This window comes from Podarcis raffonei, chromosome Z (assembly GCF_027172205.1).
Source record: "Podarcis raffonei isolate rPodRaf1 chromosome Z, rPodRaf1.pri, whole genome shotgun sequence".
NCBI lineage: Eukaryota > Metazoa > Chordata > Lepidosauria > Squamata > Lacertidae > Podarcis > Podarcis raffonei.
In genome coordinates, this window is record NC_070621.1 from 47,370,544 (window position 1) to 47,392,231 (window position 21,688).

Sequence of the window (21,688 nt, forward strand, 5' to 3'; positions counted from 1 at the left end):
TATGCAGCAGTTTGGTCACCTCTGTGCGCTCACTAAATTAAAGGTGGGGAAGCTCAGGGCCCTGGGAGTTAGGCAGCCCTCCAGGTCCCCAGGACTCTCCCCAGGACACATTCCTCACTGCCCCTGCTTTGCACCTTCCTCCTTGGATGCTTTCGCCTGGCTGGAATGTGTCCCTGGACTCTTGCTTGCCTGCATGGAGGACAGAGAGGGACAGGCGTGCATGCACATGCAAGCTACCCAACTGCACAAAGGTAAGCCTGGCATTCATTGCTCTGCACACGTTTGCCTCCAGCCCTGCTTGCCACTGGCATGTGGCCCCTGGAAAGCAGCACAGAAAGGGATGTGGTCCTTTGACTGAGCATTATTCCCCATCCCCATAGCATGTGCAACAAAAGCAGCCATGTGCTAAAACTGTCCCTTGTATCTGCCCACCTTGTGCTCACCACTAAGCTGCACGTTGGCCCTTTTTTTGCTTCCGATATACACTTCTCCAGCATGGTTTCATTGGGTTCCAGAGGCCACAGGGGCATCCTTTGCCTTCCCAGCTCAACAGATAACAGATATTGCCTTTCAGTGAGGTAATAGCCAAAAGGAAACATTCTTCCCGGTACATGCACTGGTAAGGGAAGGCACCCCACACCTGCTGCCATGCCATTAGAAAATGCTCCCTCCTGCCTGCTCCTGGTCCCCTCCCCTGGCTGGCTCAAAGAGGCCTGTTTATTCCCTGAGTCTGGCATATTCCTGCCAGCCTCCTTTGCTAGCACAGGATGATACCGCCTCTAGCTTGAGTGACAAGTTTTGCAGAAGCTGCACGACAGCAGCAGGGGGAGTGGCAGAGACCCTTCCTGCGCCTGCTGGTTTATGAGCCTCGGTAAAGAGCGAAGAGGTTCCACCACAGACGTACAAGAGCCTGTTTGGAATCAGTTCCCTGCAGGCAGAAGTGAGGAAGGCCAGGATGATGAGAGGTGTATTGCTGGCTCTTGACAGAACCATCAACGGGCCAGAGAGAGATTGGTGGCAGCCTCTCTCCAACTTCTTTGGGGCTGCTTAAGGAAGATCTGTGGGGAAGTAAGACACCAGACTGCGCATGCTAAGCACATGGCTCCTCCCAAACAATCCTGGGCACTGTAGTTTGCAAAGGGTGCTGGAAACTGTAGTAAGCTATATTGGTAAGGTACAGTGCCCAGGATTCTTTGGGTGAAGCCATGCGCTTAAAATGTGTGATGGGGTTATTGACCGAAAGGAGGGCCAAGTTCAGGAAGCATGCGCCAGCCATTCCTGAAGAGGCTTTCAGCTGGCCTGAGGGGGACTCATATTGCTCTGTGCTTTATACCATGTATTTGTTTCCGTATTTTAAAGCTGAAAACTGCCTTGACGGAAAGGAGGCATATAAATGAATGAATGCTCTAGGCCTCTGCTCTGCAGGCTGGAATTTGACCAGAGTTTAATGCTTTAGAGCAACAGAGGAAAAGAGAGAGAACACAATCCTGGATGGGTTCAGCATGTGCAACATGAGCAATCCCCTGTAATCAGCGACATTCTGGGTGACCTAATAATAATAATAATAATAATAATAATAATAATAATAATACAACCACCCTTTATCCAAAGATCCCAGGGTGGTGTACAACATTAAAAACATAATTTACACAGCATAATAATAATGAGTCTGGGCAAAGGTCTGGGCAAAGAGGAAAGTTTTCACCTGGCACCTAAAGTCCTGCAATGATGGCGCCAGGTGAGCCTCTCTAGAGAGAGCATTCCACAGATGGGGAGCCACTGCAGAAAAGGCCCACCATTGTGTTGTCACCCTCTGAACCTCTTAGGGAGGGGAGGACACAGAGAAGAGCCTAATATGAACTACCTGCCGTTGCCCCAGTCCCATCTTGCTAATTCAGTTTCCATTTACATATTCCATTAACACACACACACACACTCCTCTGAAGATCCATGCAGTGAAAGGCAAAGAATCATGGATCATGAAAGACTCATTAATGCTTCTCCTTATTTACATAACTGCTGCTAAAACATAAATATAAGGACATATGAAACTGCCTTATATCTAGGTCACCTGCATTGGCTCGGTCCTGTCATCTCTGACAATGGTTCTCAGAGGTCAACTTGGACAAAGGTGTTTCCTAGCCCTGTTGCCCAAGAACATTTTAACTGGGGTAGACTGATTCTGAGATTTTAGGCACACAAATCATATGCTTTCCACTAAGCTATGAGCCTTTTCCATAAGTCAGCCTCTTCCATAGAGCAAGCTCACAGACAGAAATGACTGACAGCCTCCATCCTGCTCTATCTCTTTTAGCAGCAGCCAGTTTGGGTTTTCATTCTGGAAAATAGCACAAGGCACAAGCACAGTCCATTCCACACATGCATCCAGAGACTCATGCACACATAGGTCACATTCCAGAAGACCAACAACAACCCTGCAAATTCAAATTCCTAGCAGAATTTCTGATTCTGCATTGCAGCTTTTTCCTAGCCCCAAACAAGTCAATGGAAAGATGAAGTTAACTACACCAGAGTCAAGCAGCTTCTGGTCTAGTTAACTGCAGCCCAATTAAAATAGCTCTTAAATTGTGAGACAGTGCTGAGAAGGAAAGTGGCATGGCATTACTTTCTTCAATCTGTAAAAACAGATCATATGATTGCTTGGTCAGTTAATACATGGACCCAATACCCTTCTAAAAAAGTTATGCAAAGCACTGATGTATCTGCTATGTGATGTCTTTGGTGATGTCACAGGCACTGCCCAATAGGGTCTGCTGACAACTGTTCACACTCAAACAACAGCAGTACCAATAGCGCCACCGGGGCTTGTACTGGTGCCTGTGATGTTCTTGATGTTGGCACCCATCTGTCTTAAGACAGAATGTTCTTGATGACCCGGCCTTGAATCAGCTCTGCCGGTTTCCACGGTCAGTTTACTAACCTCATTCTGCCCAACCTTTGCTTCAGTTGTAAGATACTCTCACTGCAACCTGCCAGCCAGGATTTAGAGTAAGTGAGAGCGTGAAGCCTTTGACCTAATTAAAACTCTTGAGTATTGCATTAGTCAGCCCTACAGGTTTTGTAAAATACAAATAAAAATAAAATATTAAGCAGGTATTTTGTTCACAGCTTCCTTAGTTATGCATGGCAAGCTTCCAGACCTGTTTTACAAGGTCACTTGGAATGGATGGATGGGCTGCTCTGGTTCTTTCCGAAGCTGAGCAGAAACATCTCACAACAGACCTGACCTGCTGCAGCTGTTCTTTTTAGACTTGAAAAATGCCTCTACAGCACTTTTAACCCCTATCGGCCTTGGCTATTTCATGGGCTATCAAGCTGTTTCCCATCACTGCTGCTGATTTCCCCTTTAGGCCCATTATACAGCCAACATTTCTTTTAGCATGGCTCCCTCTGGGGCTCAGGAGTTTTGCATGCCTCTGTTCAACTCCTCATGCCTGGTATGAATCTGACCTTAGGAAGGTCCTCAGACCATCTTCAGTCCACCCAGCTCCTTTTTTCTTCTTGTCACATGAACAGTTCCCTCTGCCACATTTGAACTCTACCGCCAAACCATTCCACACCAGCAAGAGCTGTGTGTTTTCATTTCTTTGCAAGTCTGCAAAGCACAGCACAGGGCACCAAACTCAGCACCCTGAGAATCATCCTCATTACAGAGGTTTTCTAAGAGAAATATCAAATGTAGAATGCTAACCCTCTTTCCAAACCATTCCAAACAGGAGTTTTTAACTTGGTTAAAATATATTACAAACGTGCAGAAGAACCAGGTGCCTGTAGGAAACCCGCCAGCAGGACCCTGATATTTCTAGCAACTGGTATTCGGAAGCATTACTGCCTCTGACCGTGGAGGCAGAGCAGAGCCATAATGGCTAGTGGCCACTGATGGTCTTATCTTCCACGACTTTGTCTAATCATCTTTGAAAGCCATCCAAGTTGGTAGCCATCCCTGCTTCCTTTGGGAGCAAGTCCTGCAGTTTAACTATGCACTGCACAAAGAAATACTTTGTCTGTCCTCTGCCTCTCACATATACATGTGGATTTGCACTGTTGTACCTATGCAACCTTTCAGATAGATTGCTTGTTAATTTCATTTACCCGTTTCCTGTAAAGCAGAGGAGCAGCTTAGGCACTTCCTGATCCCTCAGTGCCGACACTTTCAGAAGCCTTTGTTACCATGCGCCACTCCTTCTTTCCTTAATCTACTTTGCATTTTACATAGATCTCCAAGATCTGGAGCAAGGTACAAGAGCCACACACTTAAGAGCATGGTGCCTCTCAGCACTTGCTGGGTTAAAAACGGGGTTTTGTTCTGAACACCAGGACTGAGCAAAGGCCACTGTATTAACAACAATAATAATAACAATATATTATTATTATTATTATTATTATTATTATTATTATTATTTATTATTATTTCTACCCCACCCATCTGGCTGGGTTTCCCCCGCCACTCTGGGCGGCTTTCAACAGAACATTACAAATTTCCACAAAATATATATATTTTCCTATTTACCCCAAGGTCTCTTTGACAGTCTCATTTTGAGTGGAGGGCACTAATTTTGTGATGGATATTGTTAGAACAATTAGGAGTCCGAAATCCTTGCAAATCGCCCAAACCTCTACAAGTAGAGCCTGATCTGCCGATGCCTATGGTATATCTTTGCAGTCAAGATTATGTGAGCGTTAATTCAGAATTACTTTAACAACAAGAGCAAAGAGGCATACACATACCGGTTAAGCACCCTGGAACCTGCCATTCCAAGAGGAGGTAATACATCAATGGGAGATGCACAAAGAATCCTGGGAGCTGCAGCTTACCCCTCACAGAGCTACGGTTCCCAGCACGACAAACTACAATTCCCAGGATTCCTTGGGTTTGGGTGGAAGTCAAGTGCCTTAAATGTATATGGCGTGTTTGTGCACAGCCATACACAAGGATAAGGAGGGGTGAAAAGCACGGCTTCAGAGGCAGAGAAGCCTAGTAATTTCAGGATGGAGATGGGGGGAAATCCGGTCTCTTTCCAAACCCTTCTCTGACGCACTCCACCTACTTGGCAGACGCAGAACTGGGTGCTGGAATGACGCCGGTCTCTTACCCTCGGAGTGGTGCGACAGCGTGAGCAGGCTGACGCAGGAGGCACCAATGCCCGAACCGAAGACAGTGATGCGCAAGGGGTCGCCGCCAAAGAAGGCGATGTTTTCGCTGATCCAACGCAGAGCCTGGATCTGGTCCAGCAACCCATAGTTGCCCTTGGCAGCCTGGTCCCCGGTGCTCAGGAATCCTGCAGGCAAGATGATAGTAGTAAAATGGGCAGCACTGGCCCCAAGGCAATTCTCGCCTGCCCTTGCCCCTGATGCTATGCACTACAAAGGGCAAAGGCCACTGCCATGGGTCCCAGTTTCTCAGCTGCGACTGACCTCTTCCCTCCATCCCCTCTCAATATTGCGGAGATCCCCCACACCGTGCATTTGAAGCGCACCTCCTCACCCTGGCCCAAAGAATCTTGGGGACTTGTCATTTACCCCCACAGAACTGCCATTCTCAGCATGCGTAACAAACTGTGGAGTTACTGGGATTCCTTTGGGTGGTGGTGGAGTTAATGTGCTTTAAATGTACGGTGCATACACAGCCAAGAAGAACAAATGGGTGCAGTCTGCTCTGCATGCGGCTGTGGCTCTTATGGTGTCTGCCTGTGGCGTACAGCCATTTTGGAGGGCTTGCCTCAGGAACGAGCCACCGTATTTTGGGAGAAGTGATGGTTCGTGTTTGTGTGGGTGCTGGGTCAAAACAAGTCAGCCTCTGTGAGAGGGGGCAGCTAGCAGACCCCCTTGTCTGGGCTCAAGACTTGTCCTCTATTCCCTCACAGCTGACCCAGGCCCCCTCTGCCATCTTGGGCCTGCTGAGGGAATCCAAGGCCTCTAGGCCTTAACTAGGTCAGAGCCTTTCCGTACTTTGGCGCACTGAACAAAGCAGTTAGCCTGTTGGGGGAATTTTTATCTGGTTCCTTTTGGATGCTTTTTTTTTGAACAATTGATATATTTTATAGACATACTTTCCTGCAAGCCGCTTTTGGGCAACGTTTAGAAAAGCAGCTTTTGGACACTAGTGAGTCAAGTGGGATGTTTTACTTTTTTGTTTCATACACCCACCCACACCCCGATGAATCTTAATGAGCTAGGGGAGTTTGCTCTTCTCCCCTGATTTTATGGTGGATATTTCCTTTGGTTTCTGGCCCAGGCCTTCCCTCTCCATGTAGTTATGAATGCTGTGTGATACTTGTTTTTATTTATTTATTGTATATGATATATATCTTAAGAGCAAATGTCTCTAACAAACATTAATTTGCTAGGATGCAAAATGCACAAACTGACCCTAGTGCTCCTGCTTAGAAGGGCTGCCAACTTACTAAAATCTTCTTTTAAAGTAGCAAATGTATCTTATTTCCAGACAGTGCCCCAGATTACCACACAGGCACCCACAAAATCAGAGATGCAGTTGCCATGAACAGTGGCCACGGTCCCTCTTTCTTCTGCTGCAGAAGAAACAGGTCCTCGGGTGGGGACTTGTTAGGGAGGGTGGCTTGTTTGCTTTTTTGTAGGGCAGACTGAGCTCCAGGGTACAGTGAGCAAGACTCCCTTCGGGAAAAGGGAAGGCCCATATTCAGAATGCAAAGGAACGTGGAAGCCGCCTCAGGTCCCCCAAAAGGTCTAGCAATGCTGCCCCTTTAGCGATCACACATTGCCAGTCCATTTCCAGAGGAGGCTTGGCTGCACCCCAGCAATGGGGACATAGAATACTCCCTCTGGTGCAGCTCATTAGCGGCACTTGCCAGGCCCCGCAGGAGGGAGGAGGTGAGTAAACACGTTTATTCAATATTTAACCGCAGATCAATATTTGCTCTGTGCTGTGTCAGGATGTGTAAATGAGAAAGAATTCCCAAGCAAGGGACCTAACGCCCTTCTGCACAGCCTGCCGGCCACTGCCACAGCTTCTAGCTTGGAGAGAAATGGAGGGTCTGTGCTGGAGACATGTTGCCCGTGGAGAAATGCCCCCACGCCAGCTAGACAGCAGGTATGGGGCAGGGTACCTTCCTCCACCACACCTTCTCAACATGCCTTTGGCACGTAGGTGGAGCAGTTGGGCAGGGGTGGAAGAAGGCAAGAGGGTCCCCTGCCAAGGAAACATCATTGGGGCAATGTCTGCGCCCCTCAAACATTTGGAATAAACACCTGGTCAGACATGCCCTTCCCACCCTTCACAAATATGTACACTGCCAGGAGATGATGGTGTATTTATTAGTATCGAGGTTGCAAAATGCTCTGGCTGCTAGAAAATTAAGGGCGAGGCATTAGAAACAAACCAACCTAGAAGGGCGGGTGGGATGTTCTTTTGCTCCATCATGCACTAATTTATATGATGTCCCTTTTGTTCTGGAGAGGAAGTCTTATTTTAATCCCCCCCTTCTTTTCCTTATGCATATCATCTGATGGAATGTTCCTGGTGCAATGTGTTAAAATTGACCATATTTTTGTGGGTATCGGACTGTGATAGAGCTAAGGCTCTAAGCGATAAAAGGTTCAGTTCAATTCGCCAGGCCAGGTCCTGGGGTGGTGGGGGTCAGCATGAAGCATAGCATTTGGGGGGAAGGGGTGGCTACTGAGAAGAAGGCGGGTTTGAACAGTCTTGCTTGTATCCAGGCACCTGCTTCATGCAGAGCAGAACAGGACACTCCCTTCCTCATCCTTGCAAAGTTTGCTCCCAACATGGAAAGGAGCCTACGAGGATGTGATGGAGATAGGCAAGGACAACTTGCTGAATGGCTGTGGTTGTGGCCATCCACCAATGTGGCTCTCACGGTGTCAAGAGAAGCCACAAGGAAACCAGCATGCCTTTGGCCCAGCAGGGAAGTTGGGTCACCCAGATTCTGACCCACTCTGGTCTTGAAGGCACAGGTCGAAGCATCTCTGCCCATCTAGATGCTCATGGCCTACTGCAGCACCTCTTTCCCCCCTGCCCCCCACAGCACCTCTGCCCCCCTGTGAAGCGGGCCCATTGGATCCATACCCAGCACTCCCACACGGTAGTTGAGGGTGATGACGATGACATTGCCGTAGCTGGCCAGCACGCTGCCGTCAATCATGTTGCCTGTGCCTTCCATGTATGAGCCGCCATGGATGTACACCATCACCGGCTTGGCCCCACTGTCTCGGATGTCTGCAAGGGGGAGAAGCTAGAGACAGGAGTCCGACAGAACCACCTCCTCACCTCCAGCCTCATTGAGCCAATGGGGGGCAGCTCCTGGCACAGGGGTGTGGGGAAAGAGGCCCAGCCCACCCACCTGCATCCAGAGAGACCCCGGGCTGATGCTCAGCCCAATGACTTTTCCAGCAAGGCAGCCAGCATGAGGAAACCCTGAGGACTTGGCAGGATGCACAGCTCGGTTGAGTCTCAAAATGCTGCACTTCCAAAGCCAGACCCAGGATGGAATAGGGCCAGGGGCGGCCGGCACAGGACCAGCGTTCCACCTTGTGAATAAACCATTGTGGTTTGCATTGCCTCCCCTAGGAGAGGGCATGGGGAGCCAGGAAGGGAAATGGGCAGCCCGCTCCCCCCCCCAGATTTGTGTGATAAGAGGGTGATTTGAAAGGTGGGATGATTGGGGCCAGTAAGGTCTCAGGGCCAGAGGGAGAGGACAGAAAGCAAACACCGCCTCTTCGCTCTGCCAGGGAACCAGCCCTTTCCACAGATGCTGCCAGAAAGGGCTTGCACCAGAGTGATCCCACCTTGCTCAGCCTCCATATTCCTCTCTCTCTCTCTCTCTCTCTCTCTGTGTGTGTGTGTGTGTGGGAGGGTGGGGTGGGGGGTTGGGTGTTGCTCCTTAAAGACAACACATCCATCACAAGCAAGCTTTGTACTGGGGGAGGCTTGGGAACGCCTCCTCCCAAAGAGCCCACCCATTCTGCTCTCATGGCCCCATTGCATCCACAACAGCTGTGCCTGACCCAGCTTCACGGAGCTGGACTCTACACCTGCCATGGTGACCCACGGGCACCAGACCCCTCACTCCAACATGCACAGGTCAAAGCGTCCTAACAGGGAGGCCTACATTGCGCAGGGCACACCAGGCATGGACAGAAAGGGGGAGGGGAGCTTTCTTTGAAATCCAATTGAGAGGCAATGCAATTGACTGAAGGAAGCCCTGTTCTCAGTAGCCACCTGTCCCCCCAAATAACAGCTCAGCGAGGACCCTTGTGGTTCTATCCAGGTGCTTATTGCTGACGTTCTCAGCACAGCCACGAGGCAGCAGCCTCGGCAGAGGAAGGGAGAGCAGCACAGGGACTCAGAAAGAAGTGCACTGCCTAATTTAGTCTTTGTGTGGTAGAGGTCCCTGCATACGACTTTGGCCCAAACGGACTGGGCGGGTGGGGTGGGGTGGGGGCCTTGCAGCCAAAGCAGGTCAAGTCCAGAAGCAGAAAGGTAGCAAACAAGACAAAAAGGACAAAGCGTCAGCATTGCTCCTGAAGGGTCCAGACCTCCGGAAGCTTCCAACACTCCATCAAATCCTGCCCCAAAAACCCAACCGAGGCCTGAAGGTTGAGGTTGAGGGCTGGCCCTAGAGCAGCATCCTTGAGAATCTGCTAGGAAGACGGCGAGAATGCAGGAAACAGCCTTATCCTGAACCAGGCCACTGGTCCACCCTTACTGGCAGCAGCTCTCAGGTTTCAGGCAAGGGTTTCTCCCAGACCCACCACGAGATGGTAAGGATTGAACCCTGGACCTTCTCCAGGCAAAGAGGATGCTGTGCCACCAAGCATGGACCTCCAGCAGGAATTCACAACAAGCTCAAATGGAAGCTGCTGGCCTTCTGAGCTCTGAAACAAGTTCAGGTTATGGAGTCCTCCATTGCAGAAGAGAGGGAAGGGGAAGAAAGAAGAGTGTTGGTTCCTGGAATGGCTCTCCAAGTCCAGTCCCTGTTTGCTTTTCACAGAGGCTGCCCACCATCATGGGTGGCGAAGTTGCTCCATGGGGTTGGTGAAATGCCTTATCACAGTGGTGTTTCATGAAGAACTCAGAATTTTGACCCCCTGCTGGGAAAAAAGGCAAGTCTGATAATCAGCTTCCAACATGGGTACAGCTGGGTGGAGGTCGAGTTCATCAGTCTGAAGTGAAGCCACAAGTCCTTGTCAACAGTGGGCATGATCTCAATGCCCACCCGACCACCCACCCACTTGCCTCCAATATATCATTGCAGCACCTCCGAAACCTTCCATGATGCAGAATGCTGTTCATGCCTGGTTTCCATTCTGCTGGTCTCTGGGGGTTACAGACACAGTCTTATGGTGGCTTCACAGCCTCCAGCTGATGCCTCAGTGCCCTGATCAGGGTGGTGGAAATAGTTGGGAAGTTACCACCTAGAAGGAAACACATAATGCTCCCCAAAGCATTATGAACCCATACGGGGGGAAAGCCAGGAGAGGCGTCTGGAAAATGGTTGAACGTCTCTTGACATTTTCAGCGTACCCAAAGAGTGAACCAATACAATGGGGCTTACAGTGTCCCCCCAGCGTGGTAGCTGTTTTGTAAAATTTGGTGCCCATCAAGGAAGACAAGCTTATCCCTTGATTGATTATGGTTCAGGAGTGGTGAGCGGTAGGCATGAGTTACCATGTGCTCTTTCAAAGGACTACACCACAAGGTATGCAATGGTATCCAACTTGAGCCTTTCAGATGCTGTGGACTTAAATTCCCACCAGTCCCAACCAGCAGAGCCAATGACCAGGCATAACACCTGGAGGGCACCACCCTGGCTACAGTCTCCCAGACTGACAACCATTCTGTGGTTATTGCACGGCATCTGGGGAAATGTCAGATGGCTACTTGCGACTGTTGGTTCCAAGTTTAGTAGCTTCGGCTGTTGAAAGGTGGCTGCACACACACGCAATTAATTCATGAGTGAGTTCTTCATTGCAATGAATCTGCCAGTGCCCCAAAGAGCTGCACATCTTGCAATTCAGGAGGGGGGTCTGGGATGGCCTGCTGCAGTCTCTGGCTTCTCCATCATCCACTGCATCTACCTGCCCTAAATATAGCCACTGCCTAAGGACAGCTTCTTCCTCCACACCTGGGTGTTGGTGTGAGCATTCCATCTGCTGCAGAGTGATTTGACCTGGACCTTGGGCACATGAAGGTCTGTCCCCATTCCTCCCCCCCCCCCCAGATTCTGCATCTCCTGATCGCTTTGTCTGCCCTCTCGGCAACGGGATGGCTGCGTCCTCAGGATGCCTGCCTGGGTGCAAAAAAGAACAAGTCTCTTTTCAGCAATTTTTTTTTGCAACAGTCAGGTGACAATGTCCTCCTGCCCCTGGCAGATGCACAGCCCCTTCTGACCAACATGAGAGAGGCTGTTTGTGCCAGAGGGGCTCAATCCTGTTCCCCACCCCTCCGGGTATAGTTGCTTTGGGAAAAGATGCTGGCAGGCACAGCTGAGTGGAAGGCTACTCTCCCTCCTGGGGGTGGGGGGCAGGTGTCAAGTGTGAGAGAGAGAAACAGAGAGAAAGAGCTGTGAGAGACACGCATTGCTGGTTGCAGGGTGCACAGAGGTTCTTCAGACCTGAGCCTTCTCCTGCGACCACAATACATGCTCCCTGCAACAAGCCAGCAGGCAGCAGGCCTTTGGGAGACCAGACCTGCTGAGCAGGAAATCCAAAGGTGACACCTTTTTGTCCAAACAGGAGATTGGTGACAGCTGGTGTGTAACATTTATCCCAGCTCACCATGCTACCCACATCGCCAAGTGAGACAAGGTGGGGTTGGGGATGGGGGCAGTGAGCAGGCTCCCATAAGCAACCACACGCCCAGATCTGGGTGCCCCTTCCATCTCCCTCCTTCACTGCCCCCTGCCTGCCCACCCTGCCCACCTCCCTGGAAGAGGAGGCCGAGGCTCAGAGAGCATCACCACCATGCCCCTCCCATGCAGCTGCTCAGCACAAGGAGACAGAAAGACACACACACAAAAAGAAAAAACCAGCGGGGACTTCCTGGGATGGCAGCAAATGAGGAGCGCGCATGAAAAGGAAAGCGTGAGAGAGAAAGAGAGAAAGAGAGCAGGTTCATGCAGCCACAGCCACCTGGCGCGCACACAAATACCTTCGTCTTCATCCCCGTCATTATCCGCTAAGTCCTCGCCCTGTTTCTTAGCGCTGGAGCCGCCTGGGGGGGACCAAACATGAAGGAGACAGAACAAAAAAAAAGGGGGGGGAGAAAATGAAGAGGAGGGTGGGGGAAGGGAAGAAAAACAAAAAAGGAAGAAAAAGAGAAACAAAAGAAAAAAGAAACAAAAAGAGAATTCAAAAATAGCATGATTGCAGAGAAGGTGGCACGTTACCTGGGTAGCGCTTGGGCTCCACACTAAAAAGCATCTTTTTGCCCCCCACTCTCTCTGACCTCCAAAAGCAGCACTGGGGGGGGGGAGGCAGGGGCTGTCTGGAGCAGTTTCCCTTCCATTTCCAGGTGAGGCAAGGGGAGAAGGGCAAGCAGGGACACCTCCTTCAGGGTGCTCACCTGCCTGCCCTCTTCCAGACAGGGGATTCTGGAAGTCAGGCCCGAGGAAGGCATGGGAAGAGAGGGGTTGATAGAACCCATGGGGACCCTCCACACTGCGGCTTCAGGCCAGGTACCCGCCTGTTCCCTTCCTTATCCCATGGGGGGCGGGGATGACTCCAGGACTGATGTCCGAGTTTTGGGAGGTACCAGTTCCCTTGGAAAAGTCAACAACCCTCAAGAGACCAGAGGGGAAGTTGTGGGGGAAGGAGAGAGAACTGCCACAGCTGCCTTTGCCTGGGGAGGCAGCAGTGTTGGGTGGATTTACGGGCAGCAGCATACGTGATCAGTGTATGCCTTGTGATCAGACTCAAGTCACCGGTTGCTTGCACATGGGTGCCAGTGAACAAGAAGGCCCTCACTTGCCCATTGCCAACCACGCTGTACATGCACAATTCCAGTGTGTGTTCATTGGAGGGAAGGAGGGAGGGGAGGAAGAGGTGTGTGCGTGCACATTGGTGTGAGCATGCTCACATGCATGTGGCAGAGGCTGGTGGGGCAGTGGGAAGTCCTAGCAAGGGACAGAGAGGAGCACCCCATCTTCCCCAGGTTCCTGGGGATAAGAGGCTGTGTCCATCTCATCTGGCCAACAACTTGGTTGCTCATGGCAGTAGAGCCTTCTATGAACATATGAAGCTTCCTTGGAGTGTTGATGCACCAAGCCCAATATACCACCTACTCAGACTGGCAGCAGCTCTCCAGGGTATCAGGCACAGAGAGGGTGGGGGGGCCTTTCCTGTCCTCTTGTTTGATCTTTTCTACTGCAGTTGCCAAAGACTGGGACTTTCTGCATGCAATGCATAGATACAATATTCGCCACAGGGAGGGCTCATTTAACTTTCCATCACTTTGCGGGGTGGTGTTGTGGAGGAGGCAGGCAGATTGCTACTTTAGGAGAACTGCAGAGAGGTAGTTCAGCAAGTTACTTCTTCGCCTGGCAAATCACAGGATGGCTCCTAGCAAGTTCACACGATGGCACCACGGACGCCTTTTATTCTCTAATGCCTGAGCATTCTTCATGCGCTCCAGAAAGCATAAATGAGCCACTTGCTGAATCAAAGACATGTGTTCTAGTATGAGTAGCCCTTTCATATTTTTTTTTTTTAAAAATCCCTTATTTTTCACTTCCTTTGTGAATGCACACTCCGGAAAGCCACCTAGCACAGACTACCTTTCTAGTTTCCCTTGTCTGAGGCCAGCTTGGTTTTCCAAATGTAGACAGCCAAGGGCTCTTTGCCTTGCAGGCCCATCACTGGCATGGCTGTCAGGAGACAGCTGGGAACAGAAACTTGGCTGTGTTCATCTTAAAAGTTATTGCTTGCTGGAAAACGGGCAAGCCGAAGGATATGCAGAGAGGGAGCCGTGGGCTCATGGAGCAGCCACAAGCAAAGACAAGCCAGCATATTTTTACCCAGAAGAACTAGGTTACCAGTTCAGCTTGCAGGACCCATTATGCTGCTCCCTACCACTGCCTCTGGAAGACAGAAAACCCTGACCTTAACCACCCACACAAGAGCACAGGCTAACAGCCCCAGCCACCTAGCCCTAAATCACAGAAGCAATGAGCGACTTTTGTCAATTTGTTTTTCCAAGTTTTCATTTTTGCAATGTTCAATGCATTGGTATTTCCACATCCGTTTGCAAAAATCTTTGGGGGGAAAGTCCTCATTTATCCTAATGTAAAGATTTTACAAGCAGTTCCCCCAATGCAACACATTTCTGCATGTTATTTCTAGAAATATATGCATTTTAATGCAGACTTGCCCTTAATTTCTGCTTCTTTGTGCACCTTTCTTTTGGCTGGAGAACTGCATTTCAATATATGGAAAAGCACAAACTTTGGAGGATAGCAGTGCTTTGGTTTGCCTAGTGTCTTGGGAAGTATGAAGTACACAGGTTTGCTTTACAATGTGAACCAAACTGAATTTATCCCCTCCATTTCTACTCTGCACAGGTGTCACTGTGACTGAGCCACAATTCCCTGGTCAGAGGGGATCACCTGCCTACACACTTTGCAGCAAACCATTCTGATTTTCCAGGCTGCGGGCAAGCTAGCGGCAGAAAAAAAAGGGCTACAGTTAAACTAGTGGCCCTGGGCACCACCATCTCTCTCTGGTCTGCTGCAACACAAATGGGCTCCCAATGCCCACCCCCACCCCGGCCAAAGCCATTGGCAACCTGAAACACTTGCACCACCACGCAAGGGAATCTGCGTAGAAAAGTGTGAGGCAGGGAGGTAAGAAAGACCCTGCAACGCTGGGGGGCAGGAGATAGGCTGGGGCCAGAACAAAGCCTTGCCTGGACTGAACAAAGCTCCCCTGTCTGCAGCGCAGTTCAGATTCCAGGCCTGCTCTGTTGCCATGGAAACCAAGGCAGAAAGAGACTGCATTTCCCATCAAGGAGCACCAGAGTCCCTCCCGCCTTCCGCTCACTCCTATAGGGACCTCCATCCTGCCGGGTCTGGGCACAACATCTACCCGTTTCCCCTCCTGTTGTCACCCCCCTTTCCCCTCAAAGGGAGCAGACTTTTGGAGACAAGAGGAATCCACGGGAGGTGGTAGCTCCTTGTTCCCGCCACCACTCCTCTCCCTGCATTCCCGCTTGCTGCACGCAGGACGTGGCAGCCTTTGGGGACCCCAGAAGGCCTAGACAATGCACTGCATCATTCCCAAGGCCAACTGCCGGCAGCAGAAAGAGAAAGGCACACTCACGCACCCAGGGACCAGTCTCTGCTGATGGGCTGGGGCTGCTGCTGCTGCTGCTGCCACCACGAAGAGCCAGGCAGAGATGGGAGATGAAGCTTCAGCTGCACCAGGCAGAGGAGACAGGCATGCAGGGGTGAAGGAGGGTAGACAAAAACCAGGGGCCTTGGCAAAAACTTCCCATGGCATCTTCAGCAACAAAGCGTTGCCCAGAGAAACATCCCTTTTATTTGCAAATGCAGTCAAGAGTTGTAAAGGACATGCCTCCCTATTGTGCTCCAGACTGGGGCCTCAGGAATGGCTCATTACCCCACTGCCCTGAACTCCCTCTGTGTGTGCAGGTGCATGTTTGCAGCAGAGGGTACTCACCCTCCTATGTACTTGCCAGCCCAGTCCTGAAAGAGGGCGGGGGGGAATGGTGCCACCCGACAGCCCTGGGCATCTCATAGCCTTCATTGGCTAGGTGAGTTCCTTTCTCTGAAGTGGAGAATGCAGCCTCCCTCCCCCACAGCCAGAGAGGGTGGATGAGGAACAAGTAAAAATGATCCCAGTCATTAGAACATAACAGATCTCTCTACTTACAATCAGAATCAGAAGCATGAGTGTTTGTGTTTGAATGGAAGTGTGAAAGGCTATATTACTTGAAATGACCATTTTGGTTCCTTTGTTTGTGAATGGTGCACAATGGTGAGGCCCTCAACTTGAAATCTCACCACACAGGAGCAAAAACTAAGCAATTCATTGAAATGGCACAGAATCAGGGTTCATTCCAGTTTGCAGACTGATACGCAAGACTTGCGTGTCTCTTAAATAATTTGAAGGTTGTTGTTGTTTCAAGTTAACTTTTACAGAGTAGCCAGGATATAAGGACTAACAGCAAGGGACGCATGCAGCCTGCTTTAACCAAAGCCTTCTAAACAAGAGGCAAGAGAAATGCAAGATCTCATCTTGAAGAACAGTAAAGGCAGCTGCCAGTGGAATGAAGGGTTTAACACTTTCTCCCTGCATTGCAGTCCTGATCAAAAGCACCCCTCCCACAAGCTGCTTCCCAGGGCCACATTATTCCTGTAAAACAGAGAAGGACATAGACTCCAAAGTGGCAGTCAAGGGACAAGGCCTCATGGATAACATTTCCGGCTGCTAGCTTCAGTCAAGTTTCTGCCCTTCCAGCACCAAAACCTCCAATGCAATTCTACTTCAGCATTAGTCAACAGAAAAGTTAACATTTCTGCAGATGAGCAATCCCCATCTCTTTCTCTCATTGGACTTCCTCTCAACAGACCTATAATCACAGAACCAAAGAACTGTAGAGTTGGAAGGGGCCCCAAGGGTTATCTCATCCAGCCCCCTGCAATGGAGGAATCAAAGAATCCCTGACAGATGGCCATCCAACCGCTGTTTAAAAACCTCCAATGAAGGAGAGACCACTGGCTTCCAAGGGAGTGGGTGCAACTGTCAAACAGCTGTTACAAGCTCATTCCAGTGAGTCTTCGAGCATATATGGGAATGCTTGCCCAGCTTGAAACATTGGACACACCTGCACAGGGGCACACTGGAAGCTGTACCAAAGGGCTGGCACACCTTTCTTCAATGGGGTCTCAGTATTCGTGGCTATGCCTCCAATTTCCCCAGGTGCAGGTGACCTGGGAACCTGGCTGGGCCCATCTGAGATCAACCCCCCTGGAGAAATCAGTGGAGTATTTCCACTGACACAGCTGTACTGGATATTTCAGTAGACTCAAGGATCCTGAAGGAGCCAAGTCTTGTTCTTTTGCAAAGTTTGTTTCCTAAGCTTGGCAAACTTTGAGGATAGCAACCTGCTTCCTCCTCCATCTTTTCCTTCAAATCTTGCCTTAAAACCCACCTTTTCTTCAAAGTCTTCAAGCACAATCTCCTTGTTCCCATCCTAGGCTGAGTACACAGACGCTCACATCCACAGTGTACATTTAAAGAACTCTTAAACAACTTTAACAGCCCTGGCTTCCCCCAAAGAATCCCAGGAACTGTGGTTTGTTGAAGGTACTGGGAACTGTAGCTCTGCAAGGGGTCTCTCAACAACTCTCTGCACCCTTAGAAAACTAGAGTTCTCAGGATTCTTTGTGGGAAGCCATAATTGTTTAAAGTGATATCACAGTGCTTCAGATGTAACCCTGATATAATGTTATGTTCATTTCCCCACTTTAACCCATGCTCCCTTCCCCTGTTGCTCCTCCTTTGCTGAACATTACAACCACATCCTCCTTGGGGAAAGTGACCTGTTCTCCTATCCTTCGTGATGCACCATGCAAGTTCTTTGCGCTGCAACAAAAACGAAGTGCACTTACATGCAGTTTGGGGGACTTTGACAACCTCCCAAGTGGTTTCCCCCTCTTCCACCACCCCAAGTGCTTTAGGTCTCTTGCCATGCATAGAAGGATATGAGCAGAGGGCATTTCCAGGGAACTTCATTAGCTGTGGGGCTTCCACATTGACACCCTGGGGACTCAGTTGTGGAATAATGGAAATATATCCTGACAATATTTTTACTGTCACATTATCCATCTGGAAGCTGCCGTTCCATTGCTAAAGCTGGGCCAAATGCTTGCCAAGGAAGAAGGGAACAGGGTGTGCAGGCCGTTCTGGGGCTTTGTGGATCTATGCCGATTTGGCAAGTGCTTGGAAGACCAGAGATCACTCTGAGGGCCCGTGCTGGGAGCCCCTCCAGGCAGAGCTGGATCTCCCCTCCCTCCCTCCCTGCCAGCCAGCCTTTCCTTGCCCGCTTCTGCACACCTGGAGTTAACAGGCCCAGCCAAAGAGCTTCAGGAGGTGAGCCAGAGCTTTGAAGTGGCCATGACAATGTGCCAGCGCTGGCCCCTTGAGAAGCAGCCCTGGTGCCCAAAGAGATGCTGTCTGAATAGCCGGGGCAGGCAGAAGCTGGCGAAGCAAAGTGAGGAGTCCGAAGAGGACCAGGGCAGGGTGAGGAATGAGAGCAAAGGCAGCTTGCCTTGTAAAGTACCAGCTGAGGAAGAGAAGGCCAAGCTCACCGTGGCTCAAGTCAGGACCCCCTCTCAGAGGAGATGCACATGCTGCCTTACCCATCTCTGCCACAGCAGGAAGGAGGGGAGATAAGGAGGAAACCCACCCACCCCCAAAGCGAGGCGTGTTGAGAGGAGGGTCTTTTGGGGGAGCGCGTGAAAGAGAGGAAAGGCAGGGAGGGGGTTGCGGCTGGGTGCCCAGGTGTGTTTGGCAGTGCAGCCCACCAAAGAAACTGGGGGGGGGGGCAGCAGCTCTACACAGGATGCAATGCCAGGACAGAGATGGCACACGGAACAAGGCAGTTCCTATGGCAACCAGAGCCAGTCACGTCCCCCCAGCCGCACACCCAACATACAAAGCTTGGGTCCTGGGGGGGGGAATGCCAGTGGAGGGGGACAGACTCCATTTTGTATGGCCAAATTTCAAGCAGACCCCTGCCCCCTCTCCGCTTTGCTGCTACGCTGCCCCCCCCCCAAGCGTGACATCCCTGGTCTGCTGCTGGAGAAGAAGCAGCAGGGTTTTTCCAGAGACGATGCTGTTGGGTGTTTCTCACAGCTCTGCCAGTGGGGAGGGCAAAGGGAACCCCCATATTCGAAGGCCCCTCCCCTCCCCGGATGACAGGCAGCCCACACCTACAGGGCAGCTTTGCATCACTAGGAAGACCAGCCCTGATCAGCGTGGGAAGGGCAAAGGGAGAGAGTGGGGTATTCCAAGGGGGAGCCGCCTCCCTCCCAACAGAAGATGGACGGACAGAAAGACAGACAGATCCCCTCCCCTGTGAGCTCCAGAGGAGGGCCCTCCCCCTCCCTCCCAGAGAATGAGGAGGGGGGAACGCTGCTGTGGATGGGGCAGGCCAGGCGCCCCTCGCGCCCACTCCCTCTCTCTTGCCTCTCTCTGCGCCCCTCTTGCCAGCCCCGCCCCCCCGGCTCGCTACCTACCTCCTTTCCTACATATTTTCTTGTTGGGTTTTCGGGCGCATTCCTTGGAAATCCGTTTTACTGTAAAATGAATAAAAGACTACAAAATAACAGGAGGCTCCAGCGGACGGCGCAGGCATGCAATCCAGCCTCATTGTAACCCCACCAGTACCCCACCACCCACACCCTGTCCCCCCTCCACCCACAGCCTTTCCCTCCCCCCACCCTTGGGACTGACCGCAGGAGGAAGGAGAGGGGGAAATTCAGGGTGGGGGTTGCTGCTGCTCTGGGAGAAAAACTCTGGAGCCAAGAAAAAGTGAGCTGGGAGGGGGGGAAGAGGGGAGGGCACACTAAGCAGGAAGCTGCCACCTCACCCATGGGGGGGAAGGGGTCACCAGCCCTCCCCAGTGCTGCTCTGTACAGACAAAAGCCCCCCCCCCTGCCCTGCCTTCCCCAATGTCTCTATGGCTGGGCTTCCCCTCCCCTTGTGGTGAGGCTGAAAAAAGGTCCTTTCCATGCTGTGCTACTTACGGTTAGAAGAAGGAGAACCCCCTGGAAAGGAAGGGTTAAAGGAGAAGGGCACCCAGCCTCACCACAAAGGGCCAGGCCCCCTTGTGCCCCCCCCCATGCAAGCCCTTGTTACTAACAGTGGCACCAGAGAGAGCGGGAAGTCCTGTAACTCAGCCTTGGTTTCTGGGGAGTTTCAGAAGCAATGCTGTCCCAGCAAGAAAGAGAGAGAGAGAGAAAGTAGGAAAGGGAAGAGAGGGAGAAAAAGAGAGACAGTCCCTACTCCCTGCCCTCTGCAGAATAACAGCACATGAAACCTCAGAAAAGGTGGGGGGGGGGGAGAGAAAGAGAAAGAGAACAGGAAGGAGGGAAGGACAACCCCAAACCAAACTCAGGGCCGAACCTGGCCGAACCTGGGTGCCCGGGAACCAGCCACTCGCCATGAAGATCTGCAGTCAGCCAGAGAGTTTTCTTTGTTTTTGTTTTGTTGTTGTTGTTGCAACACAAGAGAGGAGGCCGTGATGAGGATGAGGATGCCATGGCAGGAGAGGGGCATGATGGGCAGAGGCACAGCACATATGAGACAGAGAGAAAGGAGTGTACGCGGCAGAGAGAGAGAGAGAGAGAGAGAGAGAGAGAGAGGGAACAGGGAGAAAAAATGTCAGCCAGGAGGAGGGCACAATGCAAGCAGCGTGGGCAGAGAGAAGCATCTCCACAAACAGACAGACATGCGTTGGGCGGCCGGGGAGGGAGGAGCAGGAAGGGAAGGGGGTCAACGCTGGCATGCTGCAACCGCATGAGACCAACCACCGAGAAACAGAGAGCCGCCGCGTCTCCTGGAGGCAACCCCGCTGGGGACTCACCATCCTCAGTGGGGATGTAGATGTTGAGGTACAGGCAGTCCTCATTGGGGTCCTGGATGTAAGTGGCCACAATGTCCAGGTTCGAGGTGAACCAGATGGGCAGCATGATCTCGGGGACGGCTGTGTGGATGTTCTGCGGGCACACCGGGGAGAAGTGTGTGGCGTTGCGGATCCCCGACCAGGAGGGGGGTGGCTCAGGGGGCATGAACCGCTTCTCCCCGATGGGGGGCGCTGCGTAGGGGACCCCCAGGTACTGGTCCACGGGCCCCAGGATCTCGCTGGGCAAGGGCACCCGCACGCCCCGCAGCTTGCCATAGTGCGTGTTGACGGTGGGAGAGTACGCCTGGCTCTCCATCTGCACCACGGCCGAGGCGAAGCTGAGGATCCACAGTGCCAGGCGGGCCTCCCAGCCGGTGGCAACTTCGGTCACTTGCAGAAAGGGGGAAAGGAGCGGTGGGCCTCGGAGGAGTGACCACCACATGGTCTGGGGAGGGTAGCACCGGAAGCCAGGCCTCAAGCAGATTCTTGGGGCTCACAGAACCCCCATGGCAGAGAGGGAAGGTTTTCTGAGAGGGGGTGGGGGGGTGTCGTCCAGAAGCAAAGCAGGTGGCAGCCAGCGGGTTCGTCTTCAGAGTCCTCGGTGTGCCCACGACGACCTCTCCCTTTTGGCAGGTGCTGCAGCTCCTCCGGTGCTGATGGCTCTGCGAGGAGGAAGAAGAAGAGGAGGACACACAGGAGTTCAATAGCCACGGCCTTGTTGGGGGTGACATCAGGCACTAAACATGCGCTATATTCCAGCATATTTATAGAACTCACTTTGAAGTCGTGTGGCAGCTCAAATACAATGCAGATATTAACTGTTAGGGGAAAATAAGTAAAACAGGGTAAGCTGCCATGTGAATGCAGCCTAAGATGCACTCTTGCTGATTATATCCTTAATCATTATACAGTGGTACCTCAGGTTAAGTACTTAATTCGTTCCGGAGGTCTGTACTTAACCTGAAACTGTTCTTAACCTGAAGCACCACTTTAGCTAATGGGGCCTCCTGCTGCTGCCGTGCCGCC

The 21,688-nt window shown here is 51.5% G+C and overlaps 1 protein-coding gene across 13 annotated transcripts in view; it reads right to left on the reverse strand.

The window, feature by feature from the left end:
* Nucleotides 1-21,221, reverse strand: part of NLGN3 (neuroligin 3) — a 31,686-nt gene extending 10,465 nt beyond the window's left edge. For 2 of the 13 annotated variants that reach the window (XM_053374419.1, XM_053374427.1), the window contains exons 1-5: nt 20,624-21,221; nt 19,275-19,334; nt 12,167-12,229; nt 8,084-8,233; nt 5,115-5,300 (exon numbers count right to left, since the gene is read on the reverse strand). In XM_053374419.1, coding sequence (XP_053230394.1) covers nt 5,115-5,300; nt 8,084-8,233; nt 12,167-12,229; nt 19,275-19,334; nt 20,624-21,104 — 940 coding nt within the window. In that variant the 5' untranslated portion in view covers nt 21,105-21,221. Of the gene's footprint in view, nt 1-5,114; nt 5,301-8,083; nt 8,234-12,166; nt 12,230-19,274; nt 19,335-20,173; nt 20,232-20,623 lie in introns of all 13 variants that reach the window. The other 11 variants (XM_053374430.1, XM_053374431.1, XM_053374420.1 and 8 more) reach the window with 11 other exon arrangements.
* Between the last annotated feature and the right edge of the window lie 467 nt (nt 21,222-21,688).